The sequence below is a fragment of the Polyodon spathula genome, chromosome 1 (genome assembly GCF_017654505.1).
Source record: "Polyodon spathula isolate WHYD16114869_AA chromosome 1, ASM1765450v1, whole genome shotgun sequence".
Taxonomy (NCBI): Eukaryota; Metazoa; Chordata; class Actinopteri; order Acipenseriformes; family Polyodontidae; genus Polyodon; species Polyodon spathula.
In genome coordinates, this window is record NC_054534.1 from 37,725,077 (window position 1) to 37,737,235 (window position 12,159).

Here is a 12,159-nt window from a genome sequence, read left to right on the forward strand (position 1 = left end):
TGCGGGGGTGGAGCAGCAGCTGAGTCACCCTGCTCTGACGACAGTCTTTGGTATAAAAGTTTTTAGGTTCAGGTGTTTTAAAGGGGAAACACACATTTGTAATGGTTAATATTCCCTTCTTGAAAGGGAACAGTACCTCATCTAAAATTGTCCCAACTGTTGTCTGGCTGGAAACAAAGCTGGGAAAGGCTGGGTTGGAAATGTCAGAAAGGTCAAATCCGTGCTGTCAAACCAATTTAGCTTTAACTTGTAAACAGGTGTGTTTTTTGTAAAATATGAATTCATGTTATTAAATGTACAAAAAAAAAAAAATTTTTAAAAATTGATTTTTTTTATAGGGTCACTTGATGTTCAGTTTTGATGTGCAGATTGCTCAGAATCACTTACCGGCTATGTTGACCGAGGAGATGAAGGCTGCCATTACAGCCAGTACCTCTGCAGTAGAGGTGGGGGTCAGGCCTCCTCCCATCAGAGACAACCCACCAACTGCTGTCAAACCTGTCCAAAAATCGAAATAACATCGGGAAAGATGATGACGCAGAGCGTAATGCGTTTCACACAAAAAAAATGTATTTGGCTTCACATTTAAAGTTCACCTATTATGTTAACTTAGAGTAGCTACAACATGTTATGATCTTTAAAGTAAACATGTGTAGCTTTTTTGTACAAAAAGCAAACCTTCTGCACACGTGTCCACAATGTGTGCTTTCTACTTTATTGAAGTGTGTGAGTGGGTTATGCCTAGCATGCCAGTTAAACTCTCTTGGCATTCAGCAAATTCCAATCCATGTCAATCATTTAACACAGGCCTGGACTGTTAAAAATCAAATGCATAGGCTTTCTTACACCAGCTTTGCTTTTCCAATAACCAATCATACATCCATTCATACAAACAAACACCCCCGAGACAGAATCAAACCTAAGGCTTACAATGCACAATTTTGTTGACTGCAGTCTTTGGATGATATTCTGAATAATAAATGTTTAAAATAAAAGGAACACAAAAAACATTTCTAAGAAGTCTTACCCGAGATGGCATTGGTGACAGACATGAGTGGAGAGTGAAGGGCCGGAGTGACGCCCCAGACTGTGTGGTAGCCCACAATTCCAGCTAAACCAAAGGTTGTCACCATTTGAGTGAAGGCAGCAGTAGGAGCAGCAAGGCCCAGTCCTATTAAAGTACCAATACCTGTGACAAAACAAGTACATTATTATTACCATCATCATCATCATCATTTAGCAGACGCTTTTATCCAAAGCAACTTAGAGACTAGGCGGTGCTGCTGCAGAGCCACCTACAATAGGACCTCGGTTTCATCTGAAGGACGGAGCATAAAGAGGTTAAGTGACCGTTCAGGGTCACACCCAGGGAGTCTGTGGCAGAGCTGGGACTTGAACGTGGAACCTCCTCGTATCAAGCCCTTTTCTTTAACCTGGACCATCAAGCCTCTACATTTCTAACATTAATGTTAATGACCTTCGTTTAACAATGAATAACCATTTAAAAAAAGTTAAGTGCTCTGTATCCTCCTGAATACTTGCATCCACAATTGTGAGCCATGAGATTTATGCTCCACAACAAAGCGTAGTGCTTACTGCCAGTTTGTTGGGTTTTTTTCTGTTAGAACTGGATTAGGAGCAGGATATTTAGGATATTAAGTAAAACAGAATGAGGGCAACCCAGGCCCCCGTCCATATGCTTCACATCTACAGTAACACATTTATACAAGTATTCTTTACACAAGTATTCTTCCTAAAACACTCAGCAGCCTTCAAGCCTTCTGCAGGACAAAATCTAAATTGACATGAATTTATCAAATGTGGTATTATTGTGGAATCATGTGCAAGGAAATTAAAAGTGAAAGACTAAGCAAAAAAACAAGAACCAACTGCAATGAATCATATCCATTCATTCAGTTTTGGGTCCAATTCAATAAAACAAATTGATTTGTAAGCCTTAGAATTATGATTAATGCATTTCACAACAGTTTCATTATCCTGATTTTTTTACATTATAAATATTTGTCATCAAGTGAAATTTACTACAAAAGGGCAATTTTATACAAATCCATTATCATTCTTTATTGAAATTGTTTCCACTATATATCTCTGCAGTCTGCTGTGCTTCTCACAGGAGCGCTTACAGCACTGAACAGGCATGCAATGGTTTACCTTTACCTCAGTCAATCTGTGCATCTCTGCTGCTTGGAATAAAATTAACAAAGACAATGAAATACTAAATTTACTACAAGAATTTACTACATCATATGTTAAGTAAATATAATATGCCCCAAGCAGACTCAGCACAGACAGAGCGAAACCTGCAAGTGGGGCTGTTCTATAAGCAGGTCGAGGACTGTGGGAAAATTGTTTCGATTTTAATGTTGCCCATTTTATGATTCCTGGTTTCCTTGCACTTCAAGGGAAACTTCATTTCAAACCAATTAGGAGCCTTTAAAATGCAAACTTGAGGCAGAATTACTTTAACTTTTGTCCTCCCCAAAATACAGTACCTTTCTTGATGTGAAACACCCAACAACAGAAGTTCTAACAATTCATTTATTGCAAATACTGTGGTGAAATTCAGCAATGGCTTGTCTTTAAATTGGAATTCAATTTCTTTGATCTCCAGCCAGGACTTGCTGAGATACTCAAAGTGATTTTAAACTGTGGCATTTAGGCCATCTGTTAGCAATAGAAGTGACTTGCACCTTTTTCAAACCTGACTAATCTGAACACAAGAGAGGCTGATCATTGGTGGTACTGCAGTCTATAGCAAAACCAGAGTAAATGAGTATTACATCAGCTATTCATATATCAAAGTTTTGAATTAGAAACAAAATATTAAAAGGGACAACATCAGTAATAGAAGAATCAATGATGTGAAGGCAAAAGTCAATGAGAGCCAATATTTTTAAAACTGAAAAGATGAAAGGATTTCCTGACTGGTACTGAATATTTGATCAGATTTACTCCCTCCTCACCTCCAGTGTAAATGCCAGCACTTGTCAAGGTCTGTGTAAAAGGAGAAACAGCGGCCTTCTTTTCAGCCGCCAGCTCTTGAATAGACTTCTGCTTCACTGGTGCAGCCACAGGGATATTGTTTGGAGGGGGAGCTGGGAAGATGAACTTCCCATCCTATTAAAAGAAAAAAGGAGGATAAGGACATTTTACAGGACTTATTTAAAAAAAAAAAAAAGTTACTCAACTAACTCAGCACCTTTAGGTGTGCATTGCTAAAATGTTTTGTTCAGTCCTTTGCAAGAACATATTGTTCATAAACGTAAACTCTCAGTAACTGGTTCAACATAATCCTTTGTCTCTAATTATATAACTGTGTTTCTAGTCTCTAAAGTGGAAATATGTTTGTTATTTACTTTTCATCTACATTTCTATTACAGAATTAGCATCCAAAAACACACACCTTTCTTGTTTCTAAGTTGGTCCTATCTGTTCAAATGATGAATATGAAAACATTTACATGCATACAGTATGTATACATTTTCCTAAGCAACTTAACATTTATTTATCATTCTACTTGCCTTCATTACCACTGTGCCCCGAATAACATGGTCCATGGTACCGAAATCAAATTCATCCTTCACATTGTAGTAGAAATTGTCCTTGTCGGGGCTGATCGCCCTCAGCAGCTTGATGATGTTGTTGGAATACAGAGCGCTGGCCTGAGAGGACATCCTACTTGGGAGGTCTGTGTAACCAATGTGAGTCACCCCCTAAAAACAAACAAATACAGTTAATACAACCTTCATACATACATCGCCCTAATCTACATACTTCAACTCCAGAGGGTATAACAAATACAAAGGCAGCAGTCTGGAGGGTGCACTCTCTTTGGTACAGGTAGCTTCACCTGTGCAAGTCTTCGAAACCCGTAGGTGTCACCTATATTCTTCTTTGCTATATGAATACACTTCCAAACTTGTGAGCCCGAATGGCTAAGAGCTCAATCAGAAAGATAATGCATTGTTTTGTCTTTTACCTTGTGCACAGTTAGCTCCCCAGGCACAGTGGTCTCAAAGTTCCCTCCAGCCTCAGCAGCCAAATCAACCACAACTGACCCGTCCTTCATACTCTCGATCATCTCTCTAGTGAAAAGAATTGGGGCTTTCTTGCCTGCAACGGACATTAACAGTGATGACTATATGGAATTATTGGTAGGAGTGGTCAAAAAAAATGATTAAAGCTCTGATCATTACACCTTTTTAGGCAATTCAGATTTGGAGTCAATTTTGTATCAAATAATTACTTGAAAGTAAAAATACAGTAGAACTTCAGCATTACAAACCCCTTGGGAATGGAGGTTGTTCTTAAGTCTGAAATGCTCACAACTCTGAAAATGAGTTTTCAGTGGTTTTAATAAACGTGTAAACCTGCTATCCACACCCTCAATCTGCAGAATAATACAAGGCTACAGCACACTAATGCAATACTCATAGTTATGGTTAAAGTCTTTAAAAACTACTATAAATGGAAAAAGGCTAAACTGAAGTTACCATTGAAATCGTAACTGCAGCAAAAACACACAGTTAAACGTCCAGGAAAACCTGGGTTAACGTTGTGCTTGTTTTTAAACAAAATGCTTTTATGCAGCTTGCTCAGTCATTCAGACTCATGTGGCTTGGGGGGGGGGGGGGGGGGGGGAACAAAACAAAACAAAACAAAAATAAAAACAGTGCTTTAAAACAAAAATCTTCCCAGTAAAATGTCCCATACTTGCTTTGAAATCTGCCTCACCTTTCTGAATACATTTGTTGGTACAGTAATTTTGCCTTCTCCATGACCAGCATGCTGTTTATGTAGGAGCGCCTATCTGATTGCACTGCACACATGATTGAGCGATTGCATATTTCTGGTTGAACGTGGGGTGTTTGGTAGACCGGTCAGTTCATAAGTTTGGTGTTAGTAACTCTGGGGTTCTACTGTATTTAAATTTATCAGTGATGGCTAGATCTGGAAAGCCAGCTCCATCTGCATAGCTGACACAATGATTTACTGAGTCAACTTTACCAGTAGAGATAACCAGGAACCAGACTTTTTTAGTAGTAAATGAGCAGTAAAAGTAAAAAGATCCTAAAGAACTTATGAATTTTTAGATAATGGATCCTATTCACAAAGCTTTAAACTAGTTATTTAAAAGAATGTTTTCTACAAAATATGTTTTTAGAAAAAAAAAAGAAAATAAAGCGAAAACGACAACCTTTCAAAACTTTAGAATACTCATGGAGTCGCAGTAAATTTCATTTCTTCGAAGAAAAAAAAAAATCAGGATAATTGACGAAGTGCAAGAGCAAACCACTTAAAGCTGGGGTGATGCATCGATGGTCAAGCATGTACATGTTTTTTTCTTTTTTGGGGGGGGGGGGGTTGTGTTACTTTTTGACAACGATTCCTCTGCCTGCTTGAGTTTTCACTATGCACCCTCTTAAAAAAAAACAAGAAAAAAAAAAAAAAGACACAGATTGCTTTCCAAAAGTAGCCCGCTCGGCCAGAAGCATTTTAAGCATCCCAGCAAAGTAAATGTCAGTGAGCTGATTTTCAGCAAGGCAGGGAGGATTGTAAACAAGTTTCGTTCCTCTTTAAAAGCAAAGAATGTGGATGCTGTCCTGTTTCTCAACGGAAACAAAATAAACGCAATGGACACCAAGGCACAGGGCTGTTTTTGTAGTTACGTTGTTGAAAATGACCAATCTGTTACTTGGATTTACTTGTTTAACTATTCAATTGATTAATGTAATGCTTTTATCACCACTTGGCACCAATCAAGATGAAAATAAGGAAAGACATTTTTTCAGGGGTTGTGCACAATCTGATTTTATGTAACCGATGAAACAGTTTTCAATAATTTAGTAGCTATTCAGTATTTTCAAATCGGTAGTTCCTTTTGGTTTTGGTGACACTTTTGTTAGGACTTGATACGTCATTTTTCAAAACAGTCGATGCATCATCCCAGTGTTACAGACATTTGAAAGCAGGAGCCAAGCATACCAGGGATGAGGGCTGTGCTGATTACAATGTCCACCTCCTGACATTGTTTGGCAAACAGTTTCATCTCTGCCTCGATAAACTCCTTGGACATTACTTTAGCGTAGCCCCCTTGACCTTCCCCAGACTCCTTTATATCCACCGCCAGTGGCTCCGCACCCAGGGACTTGAACTGCTCCAAAGCATCGGCTCTAACAGGAAAAGGAAATTCAAGTTGTAAGCTACATCATAAAAGAAGTCCCAAAAGATGGGCAAGATAAAATGAGAACGAGGGACTATTTTGTGCAATGTCCAGACTTATGACAACGACAACACCACCACATCATTTAAGGAAGTTTCACAGTTCAATAAACAAAGAAACCATCATCACCCAACTTAATTTTGTTTTACGCTGCTAAAAACTTTAGTTTACAAATTGGTTCACTTATTAAGCTTTAAAAGACAAAGAATATTTCATTTGATTTAACCACCATTTATATTGGCCGAGATCAGGTTCATAGGACGCTGAAGCACTAGTGTTTCGCCTCCATACAGATTTCTTTACAAATACTGCCATCTGCTGGACAACAGTAAAATGAACACCGAAGCAAGTCATTTACACAGAAGATTATGCTTTCTGGTCATCTTATTCGTATTTGCCTACCTGGTATCAAATCCTCTCACAATAGCACCCATGGCTTTGGCAGCACCTGCTGAAGCCAAACCAGCAACACCACCTCCAATAATAAGAACCTGGAAACATACAGAAGGGAATACAGGCATGTAATTGGACAATGTCATCCATTGTACAGCATGAGGCTGCACCCTGAAGTTAGAAACCATCAGTGTGCAAATAAGTAAGTCACCCATTTTGAAAGTCTGCAATAGTTATAGAAGTTACAACGGTTTCTTCTCTCACTGATTGATTTATTTGTATTTGCTTATCATGAATGAATTCCACAAACTGAATTATATACAGGTCCTTTGCATTAAAAAGAATTGAACTGAAGTATCATCATACTTTGATAATGTGAAAAGGTGCATTTACCTTAGCAGGGGGAACTTTGCCAGCTGCTGTAATCTGACCGGTGAAAAAGCGTCCAAAATGATTAGCTGCCAAAATAACAGCTTTGTAACTGTCAAAATAAACAAAGAGCATGAATCACAAAATGAGGACTATACATTATACGTGGTACATCACAGATAATGCAGCTATCTGTTTCAGATAAGCTTACGTTTCTTAAAGGCATGCTCTGACAGGTTGGTACATATGAACAGTAGATTCAGGATGAGGAAACAGGGCTTTGATTGCATATGGCTTTAGATATACTGCCTTAACTTCTAATTCAGCAAGAACAAAAAATATTTAAAAAAGTACAGTTTCTACTATATGTAGACAACAGCTATTACACAGCAAGACCCTACTAGTAACTGTCTTTCCCTTCTAATGGTATCTTAGGCAGAGCACTCCCAAGGAGTAAAACATACCCAGCAATGTTGGCCATAGAGCTGAGGGCATCATATCCCTGTGCGATGGTGACTCTGGGTACTTGATCCATTGCTAGCACATTGGTCTTACGCTGGGAAAGTTTATCAATGAGCTCTGGGTTCTGTGCAGGGTAGATGAAGCTGACCAGGGTGGCAGACTCCTTCAGAAGGTCAACCTCATGGGCACCAAGTGCAGAATTGAAGATAGGAGCCCTCACCTAAAAAAAAAGAAATATCACAAAAGGTTCAGCAAAATTAAAACATGCAAACCTGAAAAAGGACAAAGCACACACTCGCTGTTTAACATAGATCAGAGCAACGCATTTTATTTGTATCGTATTTCTACATGATCTTGTATTTTATATTAGAACTGTCAGACCAGACATTTGAAATAGCAAACCAATTCAAATTTGTATTACCCTTTTTCAGAAAGCAACATTTTTTAACCACCAAATAAGCTCATATAAAAGCTACATTGAACACAAGCAGACAACAGCAGAAATCATGACCTCATAAAAGTATTTTCCAAGGTCCCTTAACATCAGAGCAAAAAAAGTTACCTTGACTACTAGGTCAGAAGCCAGAACATCCTTGGTCCCTTTGATGGTGGCCCCGGCTTGAATGTAATGTTCATCTGAGAATTTGGAGGATTCTCCCGCCCCCGACTCCACCACCACATTGAATCCCTGCTTAATGAGAGCCTGAACCCCAACAGGGGACAGGGCCACTCGCTTCTCATTCTGAAAGATCTCCTTGGGGACCCCAATCGTAAGCTGCTTATAAGGAATGCCTGTAAGTAATTCAGAGAAATGGACTGGAAATTAGCATCAATGGGTCATTGCTTTTCACTGCACAGTCAAATTTTAACCCAGTTTGATGCTGTTTTGCAGGCCAAGTTGTGTAAATGTGGTGAGAAAACAAAAATAAACAAACTAGGGGTGTAGCTATAAAATCGGTAGCATATAAGAATCAGCACCGATATAAGACAATTACAGAAATCATCTGCCTGTTGTTGTTTTAGCCGATTATGCGCACTGATATTTACTGTATGTTTTACTTTCTCACCACATAAAATGCAATGACTCGATGGCATGCATAGTATTTGGCGCAAGGCTACCGAGATGGCAATTTTCCTTGCAGCCACATGCAACACATACAAGTTGTCGTTTTCCAAGTTTGGCTGAAGCTGTAAGAAAGTGTCTTTCAGCCCCATGTAGCAATGTTGACAGTGAATGTTTATTTAGTGCTGCTCCGCCACTCTTCCTGTGCAGCTGCAGCCAGCTGGCGAAGGTTGGCTGGTCGTGGTTGTCTCCTGTGGATGGCACTGGCGATTTGGTCCCACAGGTGTTCTATTGGACTCAGGTCAGGAGAAAAAGCTGCCCGTGGCAAGACCAACATTTTTTTCTTGAAGTTGTGCAACCCACCGGTTGGCTTGAACAACACAATAGTCAGAATAAAGCCTGGGACTGACAGGCGCGGCGCAGCATGCAAGGCATTTTGCCACCTGTATCACTGGCATTGCTTTCATATATTGTTGGACAGATGAGCGCAGGACAATACCGCTAGTCCCACAGTGACGCTGAGCTGTACCGCTCAAATCAAATCCAGAGAGATTTTTTCTGACTGCCACATGGTACAGTCAATGGATTAACCAATCACAGCCAAGTGCTGACAACAATCACGAATAAAACTGTTGTCTACAGAGGTGTCCAAGAAGTGTTTAATCCCTCCCATATTTCATACAAGGACAGGCAGGTCAGTGTTGTATACCTCAACCTTGATAAGCAGCCTTCTTGTAGCCAATTTGATAACTTTTTTTTATTTCTGTAGTTCACTACTATTTTTAATAATGCTATGTTGCTTTGTAGTTTTCCAAAAATTGAAAAATGTGACATTTCCAAATCTAACATGAAATACTGTACTACTATTGTAAACTTTCGTGATACCACTTTGTAGTTTCTTAGATTGCACTACGTTAAACAAAATATTGAAATTATGTTCATAGAGTTTTTCTTAAATTTTTGTCTGCATCCTAATATTCTACTAGGTGATGCAAATATATGTAAATTCTATTCGACTACATAGCCTACCTAGGGTGTGGTACTGACAACTAGTGACCTGCTTAGTGCAGTGGTCCTCAAAGTAATTTGAGCACGGGCATAAACTGATCTTACCTAGCTGTTTGCAGGCACGCTGACTATTGCATACGTTCTTATCTTAAACATTGCCTCCCCGCGACACATACATACATACATAAACTATATATATATATATATATATATATATATATATATATATATATATATATATATATATATATACACACACATAGTTTTAGTGGGGTTATTCTTGGCTCACTCTGATAAGGCCAAGTATAAAATACGCAATGAAAATATTTTTTAATTGCATGTTTACACAGACAACCATGAATAAACTAAAATAAGAGGATAGATAGCATCTCACTTTGTTTCAATTTGGCAAATTTGTCAACACTACTGTTTTAAAGATCGCTCATCTCCAGTACAATTATTCAGAGAAAGTCGATTCGTAACTAAATCTACTGTGGTGTTTCCCTTGTCTGGTGAAAATAAAAAATATATAGAGAATTAAATTCTAAATACAGAAATGTATTATTTTTCTCAATAACAGTCAGCAAAATTCAGTGCTTACCTGGCATATTAACAACCCACCAGCCGTCAGATCTTCCACATTCCCATTGACTACTCACTCAAAATACTCATACAAAATACTGTGAATGGCCTCTGCTTGCTTACGATTGGACAGCTGCATAAAACTTGACAGATATTCGACTCTCCTATTGGTTAAACTTATTGAAAGTGGCCAATGATTATTTCGGCAAACTCCTGGGCAAAACCAAACTGATAACTCAGACAAATTCAAATGGTTTATTCAATATTTTCAGAAGTGACATGTCATCAAGAGAGTGTCTTAAGGCACGAAGATTGGTTCATTGGCTTGTTTTGCACTCCGATTTCCATGAGTGAACCTCATCGCTACAAAATAGCATGTAAACAAAATTTGACTTACTACAGAAAGTTGGCATTTGTTCGAGCTCTTGAAAAAAGCCAGAAAAAAAAACAAAACCACACAAACCTGAAGAAAACAATAAGACGCCCGTCTTGCAGATACTACTGTGCCTTTATCAAGCTAGCAGACTAGATCACTTGCACTCGCTGGGTGAAAATTCTTGGAACCACATGACAGCTGGGTCAGCTACGTCTTGACACTAAATTTAAACTAATCAGAGAGTTGAAGGGGTGGGTTTTCCGTTTTAAGCACTTCGAGAGGCTGAAAGTTAATGACTGCTAATGTGGAAATTACCAAACCTAAATGGATGATGAAAAAGAAATGTAGAAAAAGAAAAACAGCAACTCCATTAAAGCCAATGAAAAACAACTTGTAGAAAGTGAATTGGAAGAACCGCAAGAGGGGCCAGTGCATATATAAAATAAAATGAAACATTGTGATAGTGGGTATGGTGTTATGTGGGGTAATAAATGGAAATGGTTTTTTTCACAGCAAGGAATTGGGTGGTATGATGTCCAAGCTCTGCCAGAAACACAAAAAAGACTGCAACAAATTGGGGGGCAGTAAATGGAGCAGTGTAACAAATTAGGATGGATTATTTTTTATTTATTTATTTAGTAGCCTAATCACCAATTACTTGGCATATTCAATTACTTTTAGGCTCAGCTCACCGCTACCACCCCCGCGCTGACTCGGGAGCGTGAAGACGAACACACGCTGTCCTCTGAAGCGTGTGTCGTCAGCCAACTGTTTTTTGTTTTTTTCTTTCACACTGCAGACTAGCCATGCAGCCACCTCAGAGCTTCAGTGTCGGATGGCAACGCAGCTCTGGGCAGCTTATAGGCAAGCCCGCAGGCGCCCATCCAGTCTACAGGGGTCGCTGAGGACACCCTGGCCAACCTAAGACCCCAGGTGGCGCTCGGCCAATTGTGCGCCGCCTCCTGGGTGCTCCTGTCTACAGTCGGCAATAGAGTAGCCTGGACTCGAACCGGCAGCATCCAAGCTATAGGGTGCATCCTGCACTCCACATGGCGCACCTTTACCAGATGTGCCACTAAAGAGTCCCTTGGATTATTATAAATTATTCAACTGACTAAAAACCAAAAGCTGTACCTTACGCTTACGAGCAACAACTGACTTTTGCTAGTGAATTGCTGCCACAAGCGAACACCTCGTTGGCTAAAATAAAAACCGCTTTAGCAAGCAGACGTTTAATTTACTTTGTAAATCTACTTTCATTCCTTGCCTTTCCTTTGGTTGCTTTTAATAAAAAAAACTCCCCACCCACTACGCTAAAAAAAAAAAAGTGACAAAAAAAATAAAAAAAACCTAGAGAAGAGGCTGCATTTCAGGATCGTATTTTGCTAGTTAAGTTGTCAATTTAATTTAAAATAATGCCATCCAGATGTTTGTAGGCTTTTTACAAAACTAAATGGAAAGGTTTGTGGCGTTTTAATGAGCTTCTGTAGAAATACCACCAGCCTGCGGGATCATTTAGTAAGACAGCACCTGACAAAATACGACAGCGGGAACACAAGTAAAAAACAAAAAAGGAAGCAACCCCTTCAAATTACAGCTTATTTTGGAAAGAAAGTTGATCCAAAAAGCAGAGCAGAAGAAATAACAGGCCTCATAGTGGAT

General features: G+C 39.1%; 1 protein-coding gene across 1 annotated transcript in view; it reads right to left on the minus strand.

The window, feature by feature from the left end:
- LOC121318182 (NAD(P) transhydrogenase, mitochondrial-like) overlaps positions 1 to 12,159 on the minus strand; it is a 39,636-nt gene that overhangs the window by 22,825 nt on the left and 4,652 nt on the right. Inside the window, exons 3-12 of the mRNA XM_041254594.1 lie at positions 8,031 to 8,260; positions 7,471 to 7,688; positions 7,031 to 7,118; positions 6,647 to 6,735; positions 6,007 to 6,194; positions 4,001 to 4,134; positions 3,543 to 3,734; positions 2,985 to 3,138; positions 1,028 to 1,189; positions 388 to 498 (exon numbers count right to left, since the gene is read on the minus strand). Of these exons, the coding sequence (XP_041110528.1) occupies positions 388 to 498; positions 1,028 to 1,189; positions 2,985 to 3,138; positions 3,543 to 3,734; positions 4,001 to 4,134; positions 6,007 to 6,194; positions 6,647 to 6,735; positions 7,031 to 7,118; positions 7,471 to 7,688; positions 8,031 to 8,260 (1,566 nt within the window). The remainder of the gene's footprint in view (positions 1 to 387; positions 499 to 1,027; positions 1,190 to 2,984; positions 3,139 to 3,542; positions 3,735 to 4,000; positions 4,135 to 6,006; positions 6,195 to 6,646; positions 6,736 to 7,030; positions 7,119 to 7,470; positions 7,689 to 8,030; positions 8,261 to 12,159) is intronic.